General features: G+C 50.3%; 1 protein-coding gene across 4 annotated transcripts; it reads right to left on the bottom strand.

The window, feature by feature from the left end:
• Positions 1 to 279: 279 nt before the first annotated feature.
• On the bottom strand, positions 280 to 23,283 carry LOC125719991 (unconventional myosin-Ic-like). Of its 4 annotated transcripts, none has more exons than XM_048994921.1 (31): positions 23,025 to 23,283; positions 18,667 to 18,819; positions 17,832 to 17,947; positions 16,628 to 16,826; positions 15,771 to 16,031; positions 15,517 to 15,615; positions 14,406 to 14,513; positions 14,243 to 14,314; positions 13,915 to 14,034; positions 13,640 to 13,722; positions 13,061 to 13,166; positions 12,241 to 12,321; positions 12,051 to 12,142; positions 11,702 to 11,796; positions 11,094 to 11,140; positions 10,916 to 10,996; positions 10,270 to 10,375; positions 9,072 to 9,189; positions 8,657 to 8,770; positions 7,839 to 7,915; positions 7,555 to 7,623; positions 6,630 to 6,714; positions 4,878 to 5,037; positions 4,699 to 4,782; positions 4,401 to 4,491; positions 4,135 to 4,190; positions 3,797 to 3,932; positions 2,936 to 3,006; positions 2,424 to 2,521; positions 1,852 to 1,951; positions 280 to 1,726 (listed from the first exon to the last, which is right to left on the bottom strand). In XM_048994921.1, exons 2-31 carry the CDS (start codon positions 18,790 to 18,792, stop codon positions 1,700 to 1,702), a joined length of 3,078 nt encoding a protein of 1,025 aa, XP_048850878.1. In that variant the 5' UTR covers positions 18,793 to 18,819; positions 23,025 to 23,283; the 3' UTR covers positions 280 to 1,699. The 4 variants fall into 4 exon arrangements, with proteins under 4 accessions (XP_048850878.1, XP_048850876.1, XP_048850875.1 ...); XM_048994919.1 differs by lacking the exon at positions 23,025 to 23,283 and adding an exon at positions 20,136 to 20,467; XM_048994918.1 differs by lacking the exon at positions 23,025 to 23,283 and adding an exon at positions 20,123 to 20,466.
• Between the last annotated feature and the right edge of the window lie 594 nt (positions 23,284 to 23,877).

Below are 23,877 nucleotides of genomic sequence, written 5' to 3'. Positions count from 1 at the left end.
TTGGGGTAGATGTGGTCTGAGTGTGGGATAATTGGGGTTTGGGGTAGATGTGGTCTGAGTGTGTGATAATTGGGGTTTGGGGTAGATGTGGTCTCAATGTGAGATAATTGGGGTTTGGGGTAGATGTGGTCTGAGTGTGGGATAATTGTGGGACCTCAGTAATCAAAGATCTGTATCACGCACCAGCGGTGACTTTACAAAACAGTCAAATTGAAGATATGAGTTTCTTAACCTATAATAACAAGATGTTTCAGACAAGGCTGGAGAAAGTCAGGCAAAATCTTTCACTGTTACCATTTTATTTAGATAATTCATCCTAAAGCTCTTGATTTGATGGATTATTCAGATTATTTTCTACAGATTAGTATGACGTCTCTCCTGTATTGAATTTGGTACATCAGAGTGAAGAAGGATAAACGGTCATGTTTAACGCATAGGAGTGGCTGTGGTACATTAGATTGCATATGTGATGTATGTGTACCTGAAGGCAAGCACAAGTGCAGCTTTCTGATTGGTGCATGCATGCATATCTCTGATTGGTGGGTTAGACATAAAGTGGATTACACTTCTAAAGAAACGTAAGTCTTAAAAAGCGTCATTGACACAGTTGTGTAAGTGATAAGGTCGGGTTACTGGGTTACTGGGTTACTGACACAGGGGCAGTTTCTGCCGTGTGTGTGTTCGGCTTTGCTAAATCTAACATGACAAGTGGAACATTCTGTCTTTCTCTCTTCCACTGTTTTTACTCTTGCAATTATCTCTCTCCCTCTCTTTCTGTATCCAAGTCTTCTCTCTAAACCAGCAAACGTACAATCATTTAACACTATCTGACATTACAGTACACTTTCTTAAATCACTTTCAGAAAGGTTCGCTGATTGATGATTAGCAAACAGGTATATTTCTGTGCAGATACCAGATAACTGAGATACTAACTCATTCATCTTATAGGCAAAGTGTAACACAAACTCCTGGAAGAACAATCTCACCCATGCAGACAACAGGAAGTGCAGTAGCAATGCTGGACTGATGAGTGTAACTGCCGGTTTCTCTGGCTCAATTTGAATGTTCCATTAAGACGTTTTCTCTTAATTACTGCTTGACTTGAAACATGTTTTTCTCTGAAGAAGGACAGTCGCACAACAAGCAGGTGCAAATGCAAGTCACACGTGTGAGTCCATATTTACACTCTGAGCTGAAGTCTGACACATGGCACCCAGACCTGCATTAGAAGGATCGGTGCTTGTACACGCTGTACATCATCACTCTCACAAGGGGACGACCACCTCTGTTTACAAAAATCCATCATGTGATGTATTCACCAAGTAATAGAATACTAGACTACAGGGAACTGCAAAGATTTCCCTCTCAGCCCAAACCCAGAGGTGATCCATCTACTGTATTTCTCCATCATGTTCCCCTAGGAGCAAAGCTCATCACAGAACTAGTCCAAATGCACCTAGGTATCTTCCAGAAGAAGATTTCATAAAACAGGTATTTAAATCACCCCCTATTAGACAGAAACACTGTGGATGTTTATTTCTGAAATGCTGAAGTCACTGGTATGGGAGGAGCTTTGTCGGGATTGGCTAAAACAGGAAGAAGCAGACTTTGATAGGCTCATCACTTTCTGGCTATATCAGAATCATCTAAACGGCTTTTGGCTGCTGCTTCGCTCCTGTGATGAGTTGCTGGACCTTGTCATCGGGATTTAAGAGGTGGGGCCATCTGAAATGTGATCAAATAAAAAAAAAGTGAATTATTTTCTAAACCCACTTGATTATCAGGCATTGCTGAATGAGCCTACATGTCATTTCCTGTTTCCATTTAGCCAGGTCAGTACTGGGACTCACCACTGACAGGTGTCCATTCTTGGCTTTGGCCACCACCAGCTTGGATCCAGGTTTGAAATCAATGACGGCTTCCTTTCCTCGGCCCACTGCAAACTTTATACTTGGGGGTGGGGGGGAAGGGGGGCAGGGGAGGAGGGCAGGGGAGGAGCCCGCATTTTACTACAAAATGACTTAATGTGGAAAAAGTAACATGTCTGGAAAATTGATGGAATGAAAACTGGAAAAGTAACAAATCCAGTTAATGACCTGTAACCATCTCTGGAGGGAAACAGTACATCAGCCAATCACAGCGCACCAACACACACAAGCAGGGTTAGGGTTAGAACCTGAACAAATCACTGTACACCAACACACACAAGCAGGCTGAAGGTTAGAACTTGAACAAATCACAGTACACCAATACACACAAGTAGGGTTATGTTTAGCACCTGAACCAATCATGGCACTTTGTGATGCAAAAGCAGGGTTAGGAATACGAACATCAGCCAATCACAGCACACCAGACACACAAGCAGATTTAGGGGGCAGACATGCAGTCCCAGGAGGTCACAGACAGTCTGGCACTCCCTTACCTGTCCTGGCTGACATTGACACTGTGGACCTTGTCAGCGCTGATGGCCAGCTTGGTCACTGCCTCAATAACATGTTCAGTCTGCAGGACCACATCACCCTGGAATGCAAAGAATGTCTGAACATCTACATGCCTGCACATCTACATGCCTGCACATCTACATGTCTACATGCCTACGCCTTCACACCTACATGGCTGTACACATTCATGTCTACATGCCTTCGTATCTACATGCCTGTATCTCTACATATCAACATGCCCATACATGCCTGCACATCTACAAGTCTGCACATCTACACGTATGCACGTCTACGTGTCTTCATCTGTACACATCTGCATCTGTACACGTCTACAGGCCTGCATGTCTACATGCCTTCGTATCCACAGTGCAGCACTTCTACACACTTGCATATCAACACTTACCACACACAGCAGGTCTGGAGTGAAGACACATAACTACGTGGTCACATGATCAGAATGTGTCACATGATCAGGTCTGAGGCCGACTCTTACCTTCTGCTTCTTCTCCTCATAGGGCAAATGCAGAACAAAAATGCCATCGCTTAGGGAGCTGACAGAGATGCCTATGGAGATAAACCCGTCAGCCACACCATTGTGACCCCACCCCTCAAAGCTGACCATTGATACATGGCTGTGACCTGACCCGTGTGGCCCCGCCCCTCGAAGTTGACCACTGATACATGATTGTGATCTGACCCGTGTGGCCCCGCCCCTCAAAGCTGACCACTGATACATGGCTGTGACCTGACCCGTGTGGCCCCGCCCCTCAAAGCTGACCACTGATACATGGCTGTGACCTGACCCGTGTGGCCCCGCCCCTCAAAGCTGACCACTGATACATGGCTGTGACCTGACCTGTGTGGCCCCGCCCCTCAAAGCTGACCACTGATACATGATTGTGATCTCACCCGTGTGGCCCCACCCCTCAAAGCTGACCACTGATACATGGCTGTGACCTGACCTGTGTGGCCCCGCCCCTCAAAGCTGACCACTGATACATGGCTGTGACCTGACCTGTGTGGCCCCGCCCCTCAAAGCTGACCACTGATACATGGCTGTGACCTGACCTGTGTGGCCCCGCCCCTCAAAGCTGACCACTGATACATGATTGTGATCTGACCCGTGTGGCCCCACCCCTCAAAGCTGACCACTGATACATGATTGTGATCTGACCCGTGTGGCCCCACCCCTCAAAGCTGACCACTGATACATGGCTGTGACCTGAGCCGTGTGGCCCCGCCCCTCACTGCTGAGCTCTGCTATCCGACTGTGACCTGAGCCGTGTGGCCCCGCCCCTCACTGCTGATCTCCGCTGTCTGGCTGTGACCTGACCCGTGTGGCCCCGCCCCTCACCAATGAGCGTCTCGTAGTCGATGCGCTGCTTCAGCTTAGCCTCCTCCACAATGATGGCAAAGGCGGAGCCAAGCAACAGCTGGCGCTGGCGTGGGCGGTAGCCTCTCCGGTCATACTTGGTCACAGCCACGCCGTACTGCAGGCCAAGGGGGACAGGAGGGGATGACACACGCCGACAGGCTCACAAAATGCATGGACACACTGACACTGCAGAGCGGCTAATCCACTACAGCGAGTCCCACCCCCATAGCAAAAAAACAGAAAAACAAACCAACAAAATGTTGTGTGAACATCTTCACATCACCTACATACACAGCAAGGACAACTACAGGACTCACCAGCACTGTGTCATCACCCAGTACCTGCAACACCTTGGGGTTGATATCTTCACGGTCTGAGGGAGGGCACAACACCACAAATGGCCATTTAGGAGGCAGCAATGGAAAAGAGGTGGGGCAAATGAGCAACTGTGGCCAATAAGACAGCAGGAGCACGAAGGAGGTGGAGCCAATGAGCAACTGGTTCATTAAGAACGTGTGATTGCGTTTATTTGTGTGTGTGTGTGTGTGTGTGCATGTGTGACAGAGGTATATTTAGTTCTCACTTAGTCTGGTGCTCACAAAGAGCCTAGGAACACTCCGTGCATAGCTGTCCTTATCCTTGAAGATCTCACTAGCCACCACCTTTTGCTCCATCTGACGGAAGAGAGGAGAGATGGAGGAACAGAAGAATGGAGAACCAAAAAACTGAATTCATAGACAGTCATTAAAAAGCAATGATGTCTTCCGCATCCCACACATTGATGCCCAGCTCCCCTGACTGACTGCGCAGATGGCTGATCGGCACATGTGGCTGATCTGAACATGTGGCTGATCTGCGCATGTGGCTGCACAGCACTGCACCTGGTTCCTCCATTCAGGCTGGATCCTCCGGCAGTAGCGCCACACCATGTTCTGCATGCAGAGGTTGCGCAGATGTTCGGATGCCTGCCAAACAGCCAGCCAAACACAGCTCTGTCAGCCCCGCCCGCGGCCAGCCACCCAATGTGCATGTGTGTGCATGTTTCTGGGGGCGGGGGCACCTCTGTGAGAGTCAGTGGGGGTCTGGGCCAGCTCTTGTCCAGGACAGTCCTGGGCAGGTTCTTCCTCAGGTTGGTGAGGAACGTGTGGCGGACGATGGCCAGGAAGTACTCGTTCTCGGGGCACTGTGGCTGTTCGCGTAAGATGAAGCCCTTGATAAACCTAAATGAGAGGAAACTGTCAGCGATTCTCCTGGCTGCTCTGCCCCCTAGTGGTGTCCCAGCTCACTGCCTCTGTCCTCATGTTATGGGTGTATCTCTGCTTTCTGCTCTCAGTAATTACCTGACTGCAACCGCCAATCAGTCTCTTTGATTAGTCAAGTGCTTACACCTGTTCCTTGTTGATCATCTCTTCCCCTGTATATTTAAGGATCTGATCAGTGAAGGTGAAAGGAGGCTTTATGAAGCACTGAGGCTTTCCATGAAGAAGTTCATTACTTGCAGCCTCATGTAACTTGGTGTGCACTAGTGACACCTACTGGTGGATATAGTGATAGCAAAATGGGTCTTCTGAGAGAGGGGAATATCTGAAACACTCCGTACAGAAACAGCTGCGATCCTTCAAAGGGTTTGGACCATTGCTTCACATAGACATCTAGTGTCTTGGAGAAATATGCAAAAACAGAATGTATGTGCTATTATTAAAGGCATTAAGGTAAATCAATATCAAATCAACAGCATTTCCTTCTGGGAAGCAAGGCTCCGTTTGTCATCAATCATGTGATTTTCTGAGAATGTTCCAGGCCTCAAAGCGAGACTTCAGTGGACACGCCCCTTTGTACTCAATACACATTTCAAAGCCTCAGTTTCGAATGCAATGTTACTACTACTCAATGCTTCCAGAAGAGATGCAGGTATAGCCCGGAGCGTGCCTCCTCCACCCTATAGACCTCAGCACAGAAGGAGAAATGCAGGTATAGCCCAGAGCGTGCCTCCTCTACCCTAAACATCTCAGCACAGAAGGAGAGATGCAGGTATAGCCCAGAGCATGCCTCCTCTACCCTAAACATCTCAGCACAGAAGGAGAGATGCAGGTATAGCCCAGAGCGTGTCTCCTCTACCCTAAACATCTCAGCACAGAAGGAGAGATGCAGGTATAGCCCGGAGCATGCCTCCTCTACACTAAACATCTCAGCACAGAAGGAGAGATGCAGGTATAGCCCAGAGCGTGTCTCCTCTACCCTAAACATCTCAGCACAGAAGGAGAGATGCAGGTATAGCCCAGACCGTGCCTCCTCTACCCTAAACATCTCAGCACAGAAGGAGAGATGCAGGTATAGCCCAGACCGTGCCTCCTCCACCCTAAACATCTCAGCACAGAAGGAGAGATGCAGGTATAGCCCAGACCGTGCCTCCTCCACCCTAAAGACCGCAGCACAGAAGGAGAGATGCAGGTATAGCCTGGAGCATGCCTCCTCTACCCTAAACATCTCAGCACAGAAGGAGAGATGCAGGTATAGCCCAGAGCGTGCCTCCTCCACCCTAAAGACCGCAGCACAGAAGGAGAGATGCAGGTATAGTCCGGAGCATGTCTCCTCCACCCTAAAGACCGCAGCACAGAAGGAGAGATGCAGGTATAGCCCAGAGCGTGCCTCCTCCACCCTAAAGACTGCAGCACAGAAGGAGAGATGCAGGTATAGCCCAGACCGTGCCTCCTCCACCCTAAAGACCACAGCACAGAAGGAGAGATGCAGGTATAGCCCGCAGCGTACCTCCTTCCTGGACGAGTGCACGCTGTCGAGGGGTGGATTGTACCTGCGGATGGTGTCAGCAGCCTGCTTTCGAACCCGGGCCTTCCGCCGGTCCACAACTCCCCTCCACCAAGACTGGATGGTGATCACTGGTGGAGAGAGAATCCCCTCCTCTTTTATTGTCATTTTTAGTGTCTAGCCCCAAACCACCAGAACCGAGAAACACAGTTTACTTTCTAATAATATATCAATGTAGCTCCAAGATCCATCTGTTAAGCATTATTATCCCAGTGAAGACATTCGCCAGATATTAATCAAGACAAACAGTTTCACACTGTAACCTCTGAATACATGGACTGCAGCAATCAGCCACTGAACACACAGCATATTTATACATACAGCCACGTGTCACATAAAGACGCTTCGGTCAGCGATGGACCACATGGTGTCATTAGATTATAAAGGAGCTGAAAGATTCCTGTTTCTGCTTATGCTGGGCAGGCGTACAAATGAATAGCACATACAACTATGTAACGTACATGATACTTTATAATGATAGTAAACAGCTAAGTTACAGGTTTATGCATTTACTACACTTTTTACTCGTATTTTGCAATGTACTGTTTCTACTTGTGAAATAAAAGTTTACTGTAGCCTAGGTGTATAGTGGGCTATACCATCTCGGTTTGTGTATGTACACTCTATAATGTTCACGCAACAACACAATCACATAAGGATGCATTTCTCAGGAGGTATTGCTGTCATTAAGTGATACATGACTGTATGTTCATACACGAGTCATTCATGCTATGGATGTGTGAATGGCTGACAGCTACACAATCTGCTCCATCCACAGGGCACAACAACACACTGAAATTAATGATCAGCTCTGTGGTGTTTTTCACTGGAACCTTAGTAGTGAAGTTTTGGGTCAGTAGGACGCTCAAGAGTGGGACAGAGATACAGGGAGAGAGTGGTGCGGGTCTCACCTGCGTTCCTCAGCTTCTGGTACTTGGACCTCTTGCTGTAGCCCCTCCAGCTGGTCTGTAGGACTGTGGCTGAGGTGGAACATCAGGAAGATGGAGGAGCATCAGAGGAGCAGCAGTGGCATCAAACTGGTTTGCTCCTTATCTCTGAGGTCACTAAACCCAGGTATCACCTCACCTAGGAGTCCATGCTTCCACTCCTCTATCTTCTAGCCTTTCAAACATCATAATCACCACAGACTGACCTATATCGTTCACACCATCTTTTTCCTCCTCACATCTCTCACCTATGCTTTGCTTTCTTATTTCCAGGGCGTCTTCAGTGGCAAACAGAGTCTTTGGTAAACGAATGAATATCTTTGACCTGTGGAGACAGGATTTCACAGTTCAGAGGAAGGGACATGTCTAAAGAATTCACTGCACCACTGGAGGGGATAAAAGAGGGTAATGCCGTGTTTCCTAACCCAGTCCTCAGGGATCCCAGACAGTACATATTTTTGCTCCTTCCCAGCTCCCAGGGAGCAAAAATGTGGACTGTAATGCCACACCAGTTAAAGTAAGAGGCTAATGAGTGCTAACGTCACACAGGCTAAGGTAATCGGGGACATGGGAGGCTTATCAAGACCCACCTTTTCCAGGAACACCTCAACTAGCTCACCCAACCAACCACTCAACTGAGCCCCTCTTCATCTGCACCCCCCTTGGTTATGGTCTATACTTGCGTCATAGGAACCCCATGCTTGTGGTGCCCTGGGCCATCGTGATTTGAATTGCTCTTCTGTTTTTGCCATCTTGTTTGCTGTTCTGTGTGGCTGTTGCTTTAAGTGCCACTGATTGTTCATTGGAAGCTCAGCCCAGATGCTCTTATGCCTATTTGGCTCCATAACAGCAGCATGCTTGAGATGCTTTAACAGTCTGGCTGGATTTTGCTTTGTCCAAAAGCATTTGGTAAATAAAACAACATGAACAGCTATTATAGGGCCCTATTTCTTTCCACATCTGTCCCTTTGCCTGCTCTCCTCCTGCCCATCGCTCCCTCCATTACCCTCCTCCCTACACCCCTCCCCGTATGCTCCCCCCCCCCCCACACACACACACACGCTACCTGCCCAGTTTGTACTCCTCAGGCTGGTACCCTAGGTGTCTAACCAGGGTGGAGACGCCCTCTGCCAGCTGCCCTTGCCAGTTAGGCCAAGTCTCAGGACACAGCGATTTGTATCTGCATGGTGACAGGGGACAGAAGCTCAGGCCTTAGTGTGTGTGACAGGGGGGCGGCGACCTCATTGCAGGACTCCTGTAGGTGATACAGTCATGCTTCAGAATACCATTACCATAATCAGCACAGCCCACATAACACGCCATAATGAAAACCCAACACTCAAAACACAGAACCCAACACTCAATAGCACCTGACACCCAGCACTCAATAAACAACACTCAACATCCAGCACCCAACACTCAACCCCGAACAAGCAGCACTCAACACCCATCGCTCAACAAACAGCATCCAGCATCCTGACCTCTGCAGGAAGACCTCATAGCGACGGCGGTAAGCGAAGCCAGCGCGCCGTATCCTCAGGCTCTGCATCAGGCCCAGGTACTTCACCTGGTGGCGGATTAACACCTCGTCGAAGCGACCTGAGGGGGATGGAGAGGCATGAAGGTGGGACGGTCACTCCCTAGAAGGGCATGGAGGAGGGGCAGTCACGCCTTAAAAGGGCATGAAGGCGGGGCATGTCAAAAAACAAGCCAAACACACTTACAATCCATCACCGTAGCCACTTAATCCCTACTGGTGTCACGGAGCCTATCCTGGAAACAAGGGGCACAGGCGGGAACCAACCCTGGGCAGGCACCAACACACCTAACCACCGCTAACCACTGCTAACCACTGCGCCACCTGCTGCATATGAGCAGTCACTTTTATCTATACCAGAGCACAGCGTCCCAGCCAGAGTGGGTTAGGTGAAGCACTATAGCAGAACCCCTCCCAAAGGCTGGGCCAGCAGACATGGGCTCATCTCCTACCTGCTGGTTCTGACTGCGTCGTAACCTGGTCGCGTTTCGCATTTAGCCGATACTTTTATTCAAAATGACAAATAATTGAAAAGAGAGCATTATCAACCAGTCCCCAAAGCATCCCGACCCAGGGATTCAAACCAGCAACCTTCCGATCACAGGCGCAGCAACCAAATCCACACACCGATTCCCAGTGCTGATGGCACACAGAATGGATGAACAGCAAGGAGGAGAGAGTGAGAGCTGCATAAAATGTGCAAACGCAGTATGACCACCATGAACATAGAGAAACGGCAGCAAATGATGCAGAGCAGCATGAAGGATGGTGCTGAGATGGGACACGAACACACACACATGCACACACACACATGCACATGTAGGGTATACCTATCCTTATGGGGCCCGCTCATTCACTTCTATGGGAAAAATGCTAACGCTAACTATAACAACCTTAACCCCCACCCTGCCCTAACCATAACCATAAGTAACCAAGCAAAATACAAGAGTTTTTTTTGCATTTTTAGTTTTTTCATAACTGTCACTGATTTTTATAAAATAGAGTTTTTCCTTATGGGGACCAGGAATCCGGTCCCCATAAAGGAAAAAAAACTGATATTTATCACGTTATGGGGACATTGTGTCCATTGTGTAAGGATAGGTATACCTGCTCACACACACACACACACACACACACACTACCTGTCTGCTTGGCATCATTGGGCTTGATGCAGCGCACGTACGACGGCTCCTTAGACATCAGGATCTCCATCAGCTTGGCCAGGCTGTTCTTGAACTGAGTGGCCGTCTGGATTCCCAGATAACGGAATGGGGAGAGGCAGAAAGTGAGGAAAATCCAGAGTAAAGGGAAGCGTTGGAGAAGAGGATCAGGGGGCGAGAGAGAGAAGAGTCCCAAGTGTCAGTGGAGAAGAGGAATGACCGACGTGATGAACCCAACTAACGAAAGCATGCAAGTTTTTCCACCAATAAGGCGAAATGTTTCAGATCAGCCAATGAGCTGCTCGGCCAGTAGGTGCGGTGGGAGGGGCTTGGAATGGGCATTCCAAGATGTGTGGGTAGGGGGCGAAATGAAAGGAGCTTACAGCACTTGGCATGTGTGGGAGGATCTCTGCATACCTATGGGGTCTGCATGTTTACGGCCATAAACAGTGAGCGTGTCTGTGCCTGGTATGAGTAACGATGTTCAAATGTTCATGAAGCTACTGTGTTCACATGCTTAAGACTCTGTAGCTACATTTTCTACGATTGTATCTCTTGTGAGCTGCTTACAGAACTTATGTCCTTATTGTGCATTTGTGCCCGTGCGTAAGTGTTAAACCCGACCTACCGTCTCGGGGCGCTTCTGGTCGGTCAGCTCATCCCGCTCGAAGCACTGTGTGAGGATCCTGTTCTCCGACCGACACATCATCTGAAGGTGGCGACGGGGGTTTGGGGGGGGACATGGTGCCGTCAGTGGAGAGCTAGAATGAAGCATGGTGCCATCTGACTACAGCAGGTAAAGCTACCTCTTTGAGGTTCCGGTAGAGGAGGTCATTGTTCTTGTCCAGAAACCCTGCAAACAACAACAGAAAGAGGCTAAATTAAAGAGCCAGTCAGTCATTCATCAAACTCCTATTACTTCCTGACAGTGCTGCCCTGCGCTAAGGCCCCGCGCTAATGCCCTGCGCTAAGGCCCTGTGCTAATGCTGCACACTAATGCCCAGCGCTAAGGCCCTGCACTAATGCCCTGCACTAACGCCCTGCGCTAAGGCCCTGCGCTAATGCCCTGAGCTAACGCCCTGAGCTAACGCCCCGCGCTAATGCCCTGCGCTAAGGCCCTGTGCTAATGCCCCGAGCTAACGCCCTGCGCTAAGGCCCTGTGTTAACGCCCCGCGCTAAAGCCCTGCGCTAAGGCCCTGAGCTAAGGCCCTGCGCTAATGCCCTGCGCTAACGCTCTGCACTAAGGCCCTGCGCTAACGCCCTGCGCTAAGGCCCTGCGCTAATGCCCCGCGCTAATGCCCCGCGCTAAGGCCCTGTGCTAATGCCCTGAGCTAACGCCCTGCGCTAAGGCCCTGTGTTAACGCCCCGTGCTAAAGCCCTGCGCTAATGCCCTGCGCTAACGCTCTGCCCTCACCGTTGACATTGTAGTTGACCTCTCCGGCATAGTGAAGCAGCCTGAACTCCTCTCTGCCGATTGCTTTCCGGGTCTTTCCATCGGCCAGCTTGTGTCTGATGCAGGAAAATACAACTTGGTGAGTTATGTCACGTCATCCATGCAAGGAAAAGAAAACATACACAAATGGCCATGCATTAAAACTTTTAAAATTGTTTAAAAATGTTATGCATGAATACGGTCATTTCAGTGTGATCATGCCCTGCCATGAATCAGGGTCGAAATTCCAGGCCTGTGAGTGTCGAGTGAGGATGGGAACTGGAATGATGGGGGATGGGGGGAGTTTAGGGTTAGGGTTGGGTGGGCTCACGTGACAAAGTGGGGGTGATCCCCCACGGTGACCTCCAGCTTTTCCAGGAAGGTGATGTCACTGGCATCCCCAGGCCTCAGACACTCCTCATCCTGGGGTGGGAATTGGGGAACAGTATGTATGGAGTGCAGGGTGTAATGGCAGAAGAATGACAGGAGAGCGCCCACCCCCCACGGCCTCCTCCACCCACCAGGACTGAAATGATGCCTTTGAACTTCTCCTCCAGCAGGTCGCAGATGCTCTTGTTGTTGAAGTACTGCACAGGCTCCCACTGCGAGTCACAAACAAGGGGGGGGGGGGTGGGGGTGGGTCACTCGAGGGTAATTCCCCTTGGCACTTTTCAGCTCCCAAAAATCTCAGCTATTTGGGAAATGCCACGCCCACTGCAGCCCAGGGCTGCCGGACAAACGCTGCTCTCTCCGCTGCCCTGCCTGCTATTCCGAAAGGCGCGGCTTTCCGTTGCCACGCCGACGGCGGGAGCGTGGGGCCACCAGTCAGCGTGCCTCGCTGCATAAAGCACCCTTTGAGAGGCCGGCACCCCGGGACACAGCAGCCCCCAGGGACATAGCGGCCTTTCCGTTACAGTTACAGGGGGGCCGGGGGGGGGGGGGGGGGGGTCAGCCACTTGCTGAATCTGCATCACGCATCAAAAGCGGAAAGTCCACCCTGTCACACCTCTGGGAGAGAGGGGGTGGGCAGTGCCACCCGGCTCAGTGAGACATTCCTCACTCAGGGTGTCTGTGTCTCAGCCTATGGTCCCTGAGCCAGACTGAAGTTCTACCCATAATGCACCCTGCCAGCAGTGTTAGCTTTGACATTCACTGGTGGGAAATGCATACAAAATGTAGCTGGTAAGACTGCAGGGGGTTCAAGCGTCTTACAATGTCCACCAATGACTGCATCTGGGAGCCAAGCAAGAAGACCGTTAATGTCACCGCGGACGGCAGCCCCAGTCAGAGCTGCTATAGCGTCTTACGAACGCGGCGTCGATTGCAGGCGTGCCCTCTCACCGCGACACCCTCGGCCGTGTAGTCCTCCTGTTCCTGCTTCAGAGTCAGCTCGATGACCAGCTGCTGCAGCTTCTCGTTGCAGTAGTTGATGCAGAACTGCTCAAAGCTGCAGGGGGGAGCTCAGTGTGAGTCGCATGCATGCGCGGCAAATCTCAGACAACACACCCCTGCTGAGAACAGTGCTGGGAAGATGGGGCCGACTGATTTTTTTTCAAAGATTTTTTTTTTTAATTTTCTTATCTTCAAAAGTGTCCAAAAAATCTGCGACCCAGTACTGAACAAACATTTGGAAGACTGATGGATGGATGGATGGATGGATGGATGGATGGATGGATGGATAACTCAAAAATGAACACAAATGCTTATCATTGTGTTGAAAACAGCTAAACTCCAACCACTAGATGGCGCACTGTACAAGGCAGTGATGAAATGAAAAGTAAAAAAATCACCACAGGTCACATATGCAAGTGATCATTTTATGTCATGAATAATATCTGGACTATAACAGACAGATCCAAAGAGGGAAATGGCGTGATGGGGTGGGGAGGTGGGGGGGTCAGTCAGGGGGCAGTTTATCACCTGTTGTGCTGGAAGACCTCGAAGCCGTAGATGTCTAGCAATCCGATAGCGGCAGCACACCTGCCGGTGGGATAGGCCGGGTCCTGCGGGACAACAGCATCAGAGAACCGGAGCACAGCAGAGCCACGAGCAAGAGGGGCTCTACCGCTACAAAGAAGTAAAACAACCCACATCCATGCAAATGCAACGGAGCTGTGATAGAGGCGATAATGAAGAGGTGAAGCGGACAGGTCATCAGAGAGCAAACAGGACGAGGACACAGTCGCTCTGCATACCCTGAAGGCCAGAGACGTGTTGATGTTGTCGATCAGCCAGGCAAAGGCGCGTCCGTAGACCGCCTTGGACAGGGCGTCCCGGGCTGAGGCCGCCTGCTCCAGGTTCAGGGGGCTCATGAGCTATAGAGCAAATGCACACAGGAAGAGAGCAGCCATCTTAAGGAACAGCGGAAAGACGGGATCCATCGCGAGCAGACCCGTGAGCGCGTCTCTCCTCCACAAACACCACTTTTCTCCAGTGCTCACAGTTATACTGTCTAAACAAAAGAAATGAAAAACAATGTAGAACAATGAATCAATACAGAAAGGGGGAGTGGGAGAGACATACCTCCTCCCCCTGGGTGATGATCTTCCTGTAGGTGAGGGCTTCATTCAAGCGGGTCCCTTCCACACCCAACAGCTGCAAGGAGTAACAACACCATACGCAGGAGCGTCAGTGTGGACAGCAGGGGGGGCGCTGCCTGGCGAGCAGCAGCCCTGACGTCCCGTACCTGTGACATCATCTGCGTCTCTGTGGTGATGTAGACGCCTCCATTGTCCTCCATCCCAAACTGAACATTCCCCAGGTGGAGGACACTGGCAATAATGTTTAGCAGCTCCTGCAGAGTGAGAGAGAGAGAGAGAGAGAGAGAGAGAGAGAGAGAGAGAGAGAGAGAGACAAAAACAAAGGCATAAAACAAAAGGTGCTTTTGCACCGAGAACCGACACGTACTGCAAACTGGGAGTTTCCCATTGTAAAGTACCCCAGCTATACTCAGGTGTTATCACGCTGGCATGGCACTGCTTACTAGCAGTGTGATTTTTGTCACCACCATCTGTTTCACCAATATACAGGGAGATAACAGTGATCTGCGTATGGATAATCTGAAAGAAAAGTGTACATTCTACATATTATTCTTTATTAATAGTCTCGCACATCGAGATGCATTCCCAAAACCTTAAAAATTTCCCACCTCCTACTTAGAAAAGTACTGCTGAACAGCAAAACAGAATGGATTTGTAATGCAAATTTACGCCGGCAAATGCTAATTCCCACAGAAGTGCAAGAAAATGACGAAATCAGCACATAGTAAATCATGATGGACGCTGTGTAAACAGTAAATAAGTGTCTCTGTTTCATGTCACTGTTGCTCTACAATTCCAGCAACGTCTTTATCCAGCCGACACTTCTGCAGTGGAAAACAGAACCCAGCTGTAACTGTGCTGTAACTAGTCTCTCTTTCCGGTACGGCTTGAGTATGGCCCAGTTACTGAATGCCAGTGGAAAAGCGCCATTTGTCTGACAATTTGCAGACTAACTGCCTGCCTCTAGGGGGCAGTGCTGCAGCAGTCACTTAAGGTAGCAAACTAACGCCTGTCCACTAGCAGCAGGAAAGTGCCAAATATGTGAGGGTTCATTAGCAGCCTTACAGCAAGTCCCCTGAGCTCATTAAGCGGGCTGCAGTGAAGCAATTAGCCAGAGGAATCTGCAAACACCGAGCCACCAGCCTCCTCATGAAGGTCTTATCTTGAAGGTCCATGAAGTTCCATCCCAACATGAGAGTTATCTTCTGTTTGGAAGAAAGTGGGGAACAACTATATGGAAAAAGAAGCTGATCTCACCTCCACCTCCTCATCACTGACGCCAATAACAGACAGGGCCTTCCTCACTACCTTCCAGTCGTTGCGGTCGTTGATGGAGCTGACCTTTGGGCATTTTCCCTGGGAAACAGAAAGATGGCTGGTGTTATATTCAAATGGCCAATGAAATCTTCTTAGAGGACTCTTCTCTGGTGCTATTGCCCCATAGTACATCCTCCTGTGGTAAGTGAATCAGTAGGTCCACACATACAGATAGTGGGCAGGTGCGCAGTCACCTTCACCAGGTAGTAGTACCGCTGGGGGTTCCTCTCCAGTCCTCGTTGTTGTAGCAGCTCCTCCTCTCCGCCTTCGATCATCTGGTAGAAGATGTGGAAGTTTCTCTCGCCGTGGTTCTGGTGCACGACACGAGAGTTCTCCAGCAGGAAGCTCAGGATGTGACCCCCAACCGGCACCCCCTTGAAATCAAACTGAATGTCCATGTACTTTCCAAAGCGGCTGGAGTTATCGTTGCGCAGGGTCTTGGCATTCCCAAAAGCCTGAAGGAAGATGAGGAGGGAAATAGTCAAACACGCCTCACGGTCACCTCCAGCACCGTGACTGTGAGGTGATATCAGTGATAACGGAGCCTCACGGTCACCTCCGGCACTGGGACTGTGAGGTGATACCAGTGATAACGGAGCCTCACGGTCACCTCTGGCACTGTGACTGTGAGGTGATACCAGTCATAACGGAGCCTCACGGTCACCTCCGGCACTGTGACTGTGAGGTGATACCAGTGATAACGGAGCCTCACGGTCACCTCCGGCACTGTGACTGTGAGGTGATACCAGTGATAACGGAGCCTCACGGTCACCTCCGGCACTGTGACTGTGAGGTGATACCAGTCATAACAGAGCCTCACGGTCACCTCCGGCACTGTGACTGTGAGGTGATACCAGTGATAACGGAGCCTCACGGTCACCTCCGGCACTGTGACTGTGAGGTGATACCAGTGATAACGGAGCCTCACGGTCACCTCCGGCACTGTGACTGTGAGGTGATACCAGTGATAACGGAGCCTCACGGTCACCTCCAGCACTGTGACTATGACATGATATCAGTGATTCTCATGGTCAGTGAGCCTCATGGTTACCTCCAGCACAGGGTTGGACTGCAGCAAACGGTCCTTGACTTTCTGCACCTGCTCACTGGCAGGGCAGGTCATGGCGTAGTACTGCAGTATCTTCTTGGAAGCTTCAGTCTTTCCAGCACCGCTCTCCCCCGAGATTAGGATGCACTGGTCCCGCCCCTCTGTCCGCATCGAGCGATACACATTGTCAGAGATGGCATAGCTGCAAAAATAGGGACAAGGGCTTAGATCTGTCTAATGAGAGGGTTGACTGAATGTGAGAACAAGGGTTTAGTACTGTCCGACTGAATGTGAGAACAAGGGTTTAGTACTGTCCGACTGAATGTGAGAACAAGGGTTTAGTACTGTCCTAGTAAGAGTAAGGGCAAGGGTTTGTTGCTGTCCCACTGGAGTGGGAACAAGGGATTAGTGCTGTCCTACTGGAGTGGGAACAACGGTTTAGTGCTGTCCCACTGGAGTGGGAACAACGGTTTAGTGCTGTCCCACTGGAGTGGGAACAAGGGTTTAGTGCTGTACTGCTCCAAAAACAATGAAAACGTGTAATGACTGTGAATGTTCAAACAGCTGTGATTGTAATTATTGAGAAGCTCAGACTGGGCTGTTGACCTGGAAGCACCACAATGTCAGCACTGGGCATGTTTGTTTGGCTTTGGTTTCCTCATAGAGGAGTGACCCACAGGAAGTAGAGCGTTTATCCTAAATCAGGCACATGTCAAGGGGGCAGATGGAAACTGTGAAGCAGTGTAGAGGTATTTAGAAGCACAATAAAGGACAGGAGGTCATCACAAACCTCTAACTACAACTACTGGAGAAAATGTGCCCTACACTATAAGGGGTGTATTGTTTCAAAGTGTCCGTTTGGATTCAAGGGAAGCTGGTGATTGGAGAAATGACATCACAGATGCAGAATATTCCACCTGACAGGAGAGGATTGGAATGTCTCACTGAGCAAAGTCCAGGGTTGGGTTTAGTGCTGTACTTTCCTTTGGCCTCAGTCCTTTCCTGGCCCTTGCATAAATCAGGCCTCCATTAGGAGCAGGTGAAACATCTAGTCTCACAGCAGCAGGAAGTGGTGAGTCAGGGAAAATCTGAGGCACCACCGTGGCAGAATCCCAGTAGTCCTGCGCTGGAGCGTCAGAACATAAGAAGACCTAAATGGAAAGCAAACATCACTTGAAGAGGGTGCACATGACGCTGACGAACTCACATGTGGGGTGACACCTCGTAGAAGCTGACGCCGTGGTAACGGTCCATGTGTGGTTTGCTGTAGATCTCCAGCTCCTTGTAGGGGTTCACGGACACAAGGATGGAACCGATGTACGTCTGTGAGGAGACAGCTAGTGCGGTTAGGGTCACACACATCTCTGTGCAAAGCAGAATCTGCCAGTGAGATGTGTGGGGCTGGCTGTGTGGCTGCTCTTGCTTGTACGCAGATAAAGCTCTCTGTGTTTGTGCGTATATGTCAGGTGAGGTTCTCTGTGTGTTATGTAGATGAGGTTCTCTTTGGGTGTGCCTTACATAAATGAGGTTGTCTTTGTGTGTGTTATGTAGATGAGGTTCTCTTTGGGTGTGCCTTACATAAATGAGGTTGTCTTTGTGTGTGTTATGTAGATGAGGTTCTCTTTGAGTGTGCCTTATATAAATGTGGTTCTCTTTGAGCGTGTTTTACATAAATGAGGTTCTCTTTGTGTGTGTTATGTAGATGAGGTTCTCTTTGAGTGTGCCTTATATAAATGAGGTTCTCTTTGTTTGTGTTATAGATGAGATTCTCTTTGGGTGTTATGTAGATGAGGTTCTCTTTGAGTGTGCCTTGTATAAATGTGGTTCTCTTTCAGTGTGTTTTACATAAATTAGGTTCTCTTTGTGTGTGTGTTATACAAATGAGGTTCTCTTTGGGTATGCCTTACATAAATGAGGTTCCCTCTGTGTGTGTTATGTAGATGAGATTCTCTTTGGGTGTGCAAAAACGTTTAATTGCTAGTGTACATGAGGTTCTCTTCCTTTGCATTGTGTAGATGTGGTTCTATTTGAGTGTGCCTTACATAAATGAGGTTCTCCTTAAACCTCTTGCGCAGATTCTCGATGAAGGCCGCCTCACTGGTGTAGTTTTCCAGCAGGACAAAGTCCTGAACCCCAACCCGGTCCCGGGCTGTTAAGGCAGTCTCCATGATGACGCGGATCCCCTCGCCAGCTGCCTGCCGGAGGGGTGGGTAACAACGAGTAAACAAGGGTCACCAAGCAGCAAGAAATATGTAAACAACGGTTGCTCAATAGGCTGTTCTCCATGAGCGTGCATATCAGGAGTACAGTTCAAAACAGCAGAAATCAACTGAACAAGGCTTTGGTTGAGAAAAAGATTTAGGTAGGTCAACAGCCATGACCAGTTTATAGCTTGACAGGAAGATGGACACATACGATCGTTTTAGTAACTAAATCCTTGAAGACCAGGTTAGAAACCATAACATGGGGATCCAGCTTCCAGTTCCTGGTCTGCTCCTCCTCCTGTTCCCTACCCACAGCTGCTTTTCCTCTCAGCCTGCAGGGGGCAGTACTAGCCCAGTCCCTGAAAGCTGGTAGATGTCAGGTGCCTCAGAACAGCACCATTCCCGGGGGCCTCATTAACGGCTTGGTAAACTCATTAAGGCTGTTATCTCAGCATCACTTCCATGGGGCTGGAATGTCCTAGATCCTCCAACAACAGCAGCACAACAGTGGATCCAGGCCAATGAGGCAAGCGGGGGGAAGCCCACTTGGGGGTCCTGACCCAGTGTTGCCTCTCACACGATCGCATGGGAGCTGGCAGTAGAACGCAGTCCCAGCCACACCCATGTTCTGGATTGCAGACGTTCCCTTATAAGGAGTCACTGCTCTCTGCATACTCTTAGCTAGACAAGCTACTCAGTGCTGCACAAACACATACTAACAGTATGGTATGACAAGGCGGAATGACACTGCACAGCGCAGCGCGAAGGACTAGACGTGATCCTGAAAGAAGCCAGTCACATGACCAAGGACAGTCTATTCCAATCCTGACAGAGTCACATGACCTGGGACAGTGTATTCCAATCCTGACAGAGGCCAATCACATGACCTGGGACAGTGTATTCCAGTCCTGAGACAAGCCAGTCACATGACCTGGGACAGTATGTTTCAATCCTGATGGAGGACAGTCACATGACCCAGGACAGTGCATTGAAATCCTAACAGGGGCCAGTCACATGACCTGGGACAGTGCATTCCAATTCTGACCGAGGCCACATGGGGAACGCCTGAAGTGTTTACAGCCAGGTGATTCGTCAGTTGACGCTGTAACACACACATGCACACAGCCTTTTCACTCTGTCCCGCCCCACACAGGATACACTTCCAGCACCTGGACACCAGGAGGAATGTTCTAAAAGCCTGTGTTTATAATCAAGCCCTTCATCCAACAAAAACCTACACAGAGGCCCCCCCCGCTCAGAATACACACACACGCACGCACACACACGCCCTTACCACAGCCCGGTACCTCATCCTGCTGTCATCCTGCCTGCCCCAGCCGTGTATCCTGTTTGTCCCGGGTCTGCGTGTCCCGCTCTGAGCAGGCTGTGTTTTTACGGTTCCAAACGGTCCGATCGCCATCCCTGCCTCTGCTCCGCAGACCGCGTCTTCCTGTTGCTCCCTGGTCTCCTCTCTGTTCAGATGATTCTCTCGCACAGACGCGCCCGCGCTCCGCGACCCCGAACTGGGGGGGCCGCTCCCTGTATCACGCCTCTGCAGCGCCTCCCCGAACCACCCTCTCAGTCACAAGCAAAACATACACTCTGACTCCCAGGGCCGTAGCCACCCCAGCCCCCACCTCCACGTGTCACATAGGGGGGAGAAAAAAAAAGAAAGGAAGAAAAATGACTAAGTTTGGGAGGTCTTGCTGGAGGAAGGAGCACCAGGAATGTGGGCGTGAGCAAGTTCTGGAAAGATTCACTCATGACCCAGAACTCAAAACAAGCAGCCTCACTGAAAATGGTGAAAACAAGACAATGTGTGAGCAGCGACGCTCGGGGAGTCACAAGCCGGTCTAACGGGGAGATGGCAGGTACCGTGAAGTACAGCAAGAAACAGAAGTAAAGTCCTAAAGCAAGCTGAGACAGAGAGTCAATATAAACGCAGCCCCAGAGTTGGTTTTAGCCGGATGCGGTCACCCTGGCAACTGCATCAAACAGTGCATGTATGTTCGCCTCACGCTGGGGGGCAGGGAGGCATCGGGGTACTGCCTGCATAAGGGGTAGAGGCTGGTGGACATTGAGGTGCAGATAGCGAGCTGGAAAGAGCCTTAGCGAGGACAACCTGGCGCCCTCTATTGGACCAGCCAGCTAATGCGGCAACGATGGGCCACCTTCACACCCGAAGCACGGCGTAAGATTCCATAGCCGACGAACACCGAGAAGAAGCGTGAGCCTGGAGGCCCAGCTCATGGTTTCCCTCCCCCCCTCAGAGCAGAGCTGGCAGGACGCTGAGCCACCGGGATCTGGATAATACTTTCCAGACACAGGACTGCCCCTGGAGAGCTTTTAGCCCCACCTCCTGCAGGAGTGAGAGTTAAACATTCGGCCTGTAGCCCCTTGTTCTTGTCTCTCCTCCCTTCATTACTCTCTCCTTATTCATTGTGTTTTCCAGCCTCCTCTATCTCCTGCTGTTTGTGTGTACCCCTGCTGTTCCCCAAAATGGGCCCCCTCTTCCCCTCCCCGCGGTCTGTGGAAATCATTGGAAATTGAACATTTCGTCTGACATGTATCTCGATCAAAGTTAACAGCCAGTCTCCTCGGCCCCGCCCACTGCCGGGCAGCCAATCCCCTCCTGCACTATAAATAGCCACAGAGCCTTATAAGGCAAAGCCAGGTGCTGTCCCTCCCCAGAGCCGCAGTCTAACCCATCACACGACTGAGTCTCCCTGCAGTTGTTCCATCAACTCAAAGGTCCAACAGGAAAAGCTCCATGTACCTGTTCCTGTGCTCTCAGACGTGCTCATGAATGCAGCTTCAGACATGCTGACCCCTTCCTGTCCCCCCCCCCCCCAAACCACCCCACTCCCCCGCATGCCCCCACCCTCCACTTGCCCTTCTCAGGATGCTGCTTTCCGGCTCCACCTGTAACAGAAGCAGGAGCTGCTACAATATGAAGGAAGCCCCCCCATCGGGCCCAGTCCCGCGTTCCTGCTCACACACACACACACACCTTGGGGGGCCTTGCATGTGCTCTGTGGAGGATTTCCCTTGTCATAAGCACTATGCTCCAAATCGGCTCTTGATGTGGGGATTAGAAAGGTGCCGGTACTAAATGGTCCCAGGTTTACACTCGACATGCATTTCAGGTTAAAACTGCGGAGGTCTTGCTGCAACCTGCACTTAGACGGGGTTGGTTATCCACGCGGCCTACTGTATATCGCCTCACGAATCTGTCAATCATGCCGTTCGTTCAAGAAGAATTTTGGCTTATGGTTAAAGTTAGGGCTGGGGTTAGTGGTTAGTTAGCCGAGCTCCCCTGTGCCCCCCCGTAATTCGAATCCTGCTGTGTACTTACACAAAATGGTTGACATGGCATATTGCTTTAGACGATTTTTTTCCTTTTTATTAAGTGTAAAGAGTACACTTTAAAATGGTGATAAAAAGTACAGTATAGTAAATACATTATTATTATTAACTCCATTTGAGCACGGGGAGCAGAAGTACACCCTTGTGGGGATGGTTTTCTGCTCGCAGATGCTGTTCCGTGTTCAGTACACGTGCTTGGCTTTTACGCACGCGTGTTTTCAGGCGCCATAATTCGGGCAGCTTGTTTGGCTCACAATTCGGCTTCCACCTGAAGATGTGCTGGATGTAGGCGTGGCCTTTCACGTTACGAAAGGGCCAGGTCGGATGTCCAACCCCGCCTTCCTGCAGGTCGCACCCAGAGGTTTCTCGATTAAAAAGGACACACACAGGGAGAATCCACCTGCCTCAAGTAAAGGACGTGATACGAGGTCGCCTCTAAAACCCCTCAAGCAAACTGAGTTTTTAAACAAACTTCAGACCTAAAGCTCCCCGCCGGATACTCGGGTTGCGTGTTGTCGCCCCCTACTGTACCATCTCCCTCACTGCATTCTGTCTCACCGCCTTTCGATTACATGTGAAGGAACATCTGCAGAAGTGAAAATGGCCACTTCGGTCAAAATAAATTTCCCTTACGCAAAATTAAACATCTTGTTTTCATTTGGTTTATTCTTCAGCGTTGTGACACCTTGGTGTTCACCAGTTTTGTGCTTGCTTCCGATCATTTTCCAGATAACCTTTTAAAACCACAATAAGCAAACGTCTCCTTAGCTCACAGGCCTCAGCTGGGTGCAGACAAGTCTCTGAAAGCGCCACCTCGCTTTCACACTCACCCTGAAAGACGACGCAGTCCCACCTGAGCCGTGCTCCAAAAGCCCGCCAAAAGGTCCACACCTGCCCAGGTCCAAATATCCCTGCTCGGGGATGCGTTCGGCGATAGGACTTTCCGGAACTCCTGTATTATTTCCCAGCTGATTGCTTACACTCCATGCAGGACACGTGGTAGAGACAGACCAGGACGCGGCAAACTTAAAATCGTCACAGCGACTTTCGAATCGAATTGAATAAAATAAGTTACTGATGGCAACTATCACTTGCGGACTGATTTGCGTTTAAGCAGCAGACCCACTGGGCTCCGAGGCACACTCCACTGCAGCTCTCAGGAACAGGAAGCCAGACCTCATGTACGGGTGAGCAGGATAAGACACCAGAACGGAAACCGTGCATCACTGCAGGCGGGCTGCAGCTTCCACGCTGCCTACAGGCACTCGCGCATTTTCTGTGAATGCGGACATTTCCCCCCCCTGGCAGCGGTGTGAGCAGGTCAGGGACCCTGCTGATTGGTAGATGTGATGGTGCTCAGCTGATCACAGCATGGGGCCTGGCCCCTCCTCCTTGCCATATGAGTGATGTCACGGTGACTCCTTCTGCAGACGGCGTGCTTTGAAAGGACAGACACCCAATGCTCCCCCCCACTAACAGACCAGCCCCCAAAACCTGAAACCTCACGAACTGATGGAAAGCAGTGAGACAAAACAGACTAAGAAGTTGCAGAAGGTAACATTCGATTGGGAAACGGTTTATCTCCTTTATTGTGTAACTCTTTGGGTAACACCAGCACCGCAAGACCACGAGTTCCAGCAAACGGAAGCAAAACCAAAACCACGTGCGACATCAAAGCACGGT

Source organism: Brienomyrus brachyistius, chromosome 24, assembly GCF_023856365.1.
Source record: "Brienomyrus brachyistius isolate T26 chromosome 24, BBRACH_0.4, whole genome shotgun sequence".
In the NCBI taxonomy this organism is placed as follows: domain Eukaryota; kingdom Metazoa; phylum Chordata; class Actinopteri; order Osteoglossiformes; family Mormyridae; genus Brienomyrus; species Brienomyrus brachyistius.
This window is presented reverse-complemented; position numbering and strand designations above follow the sequence as displayed.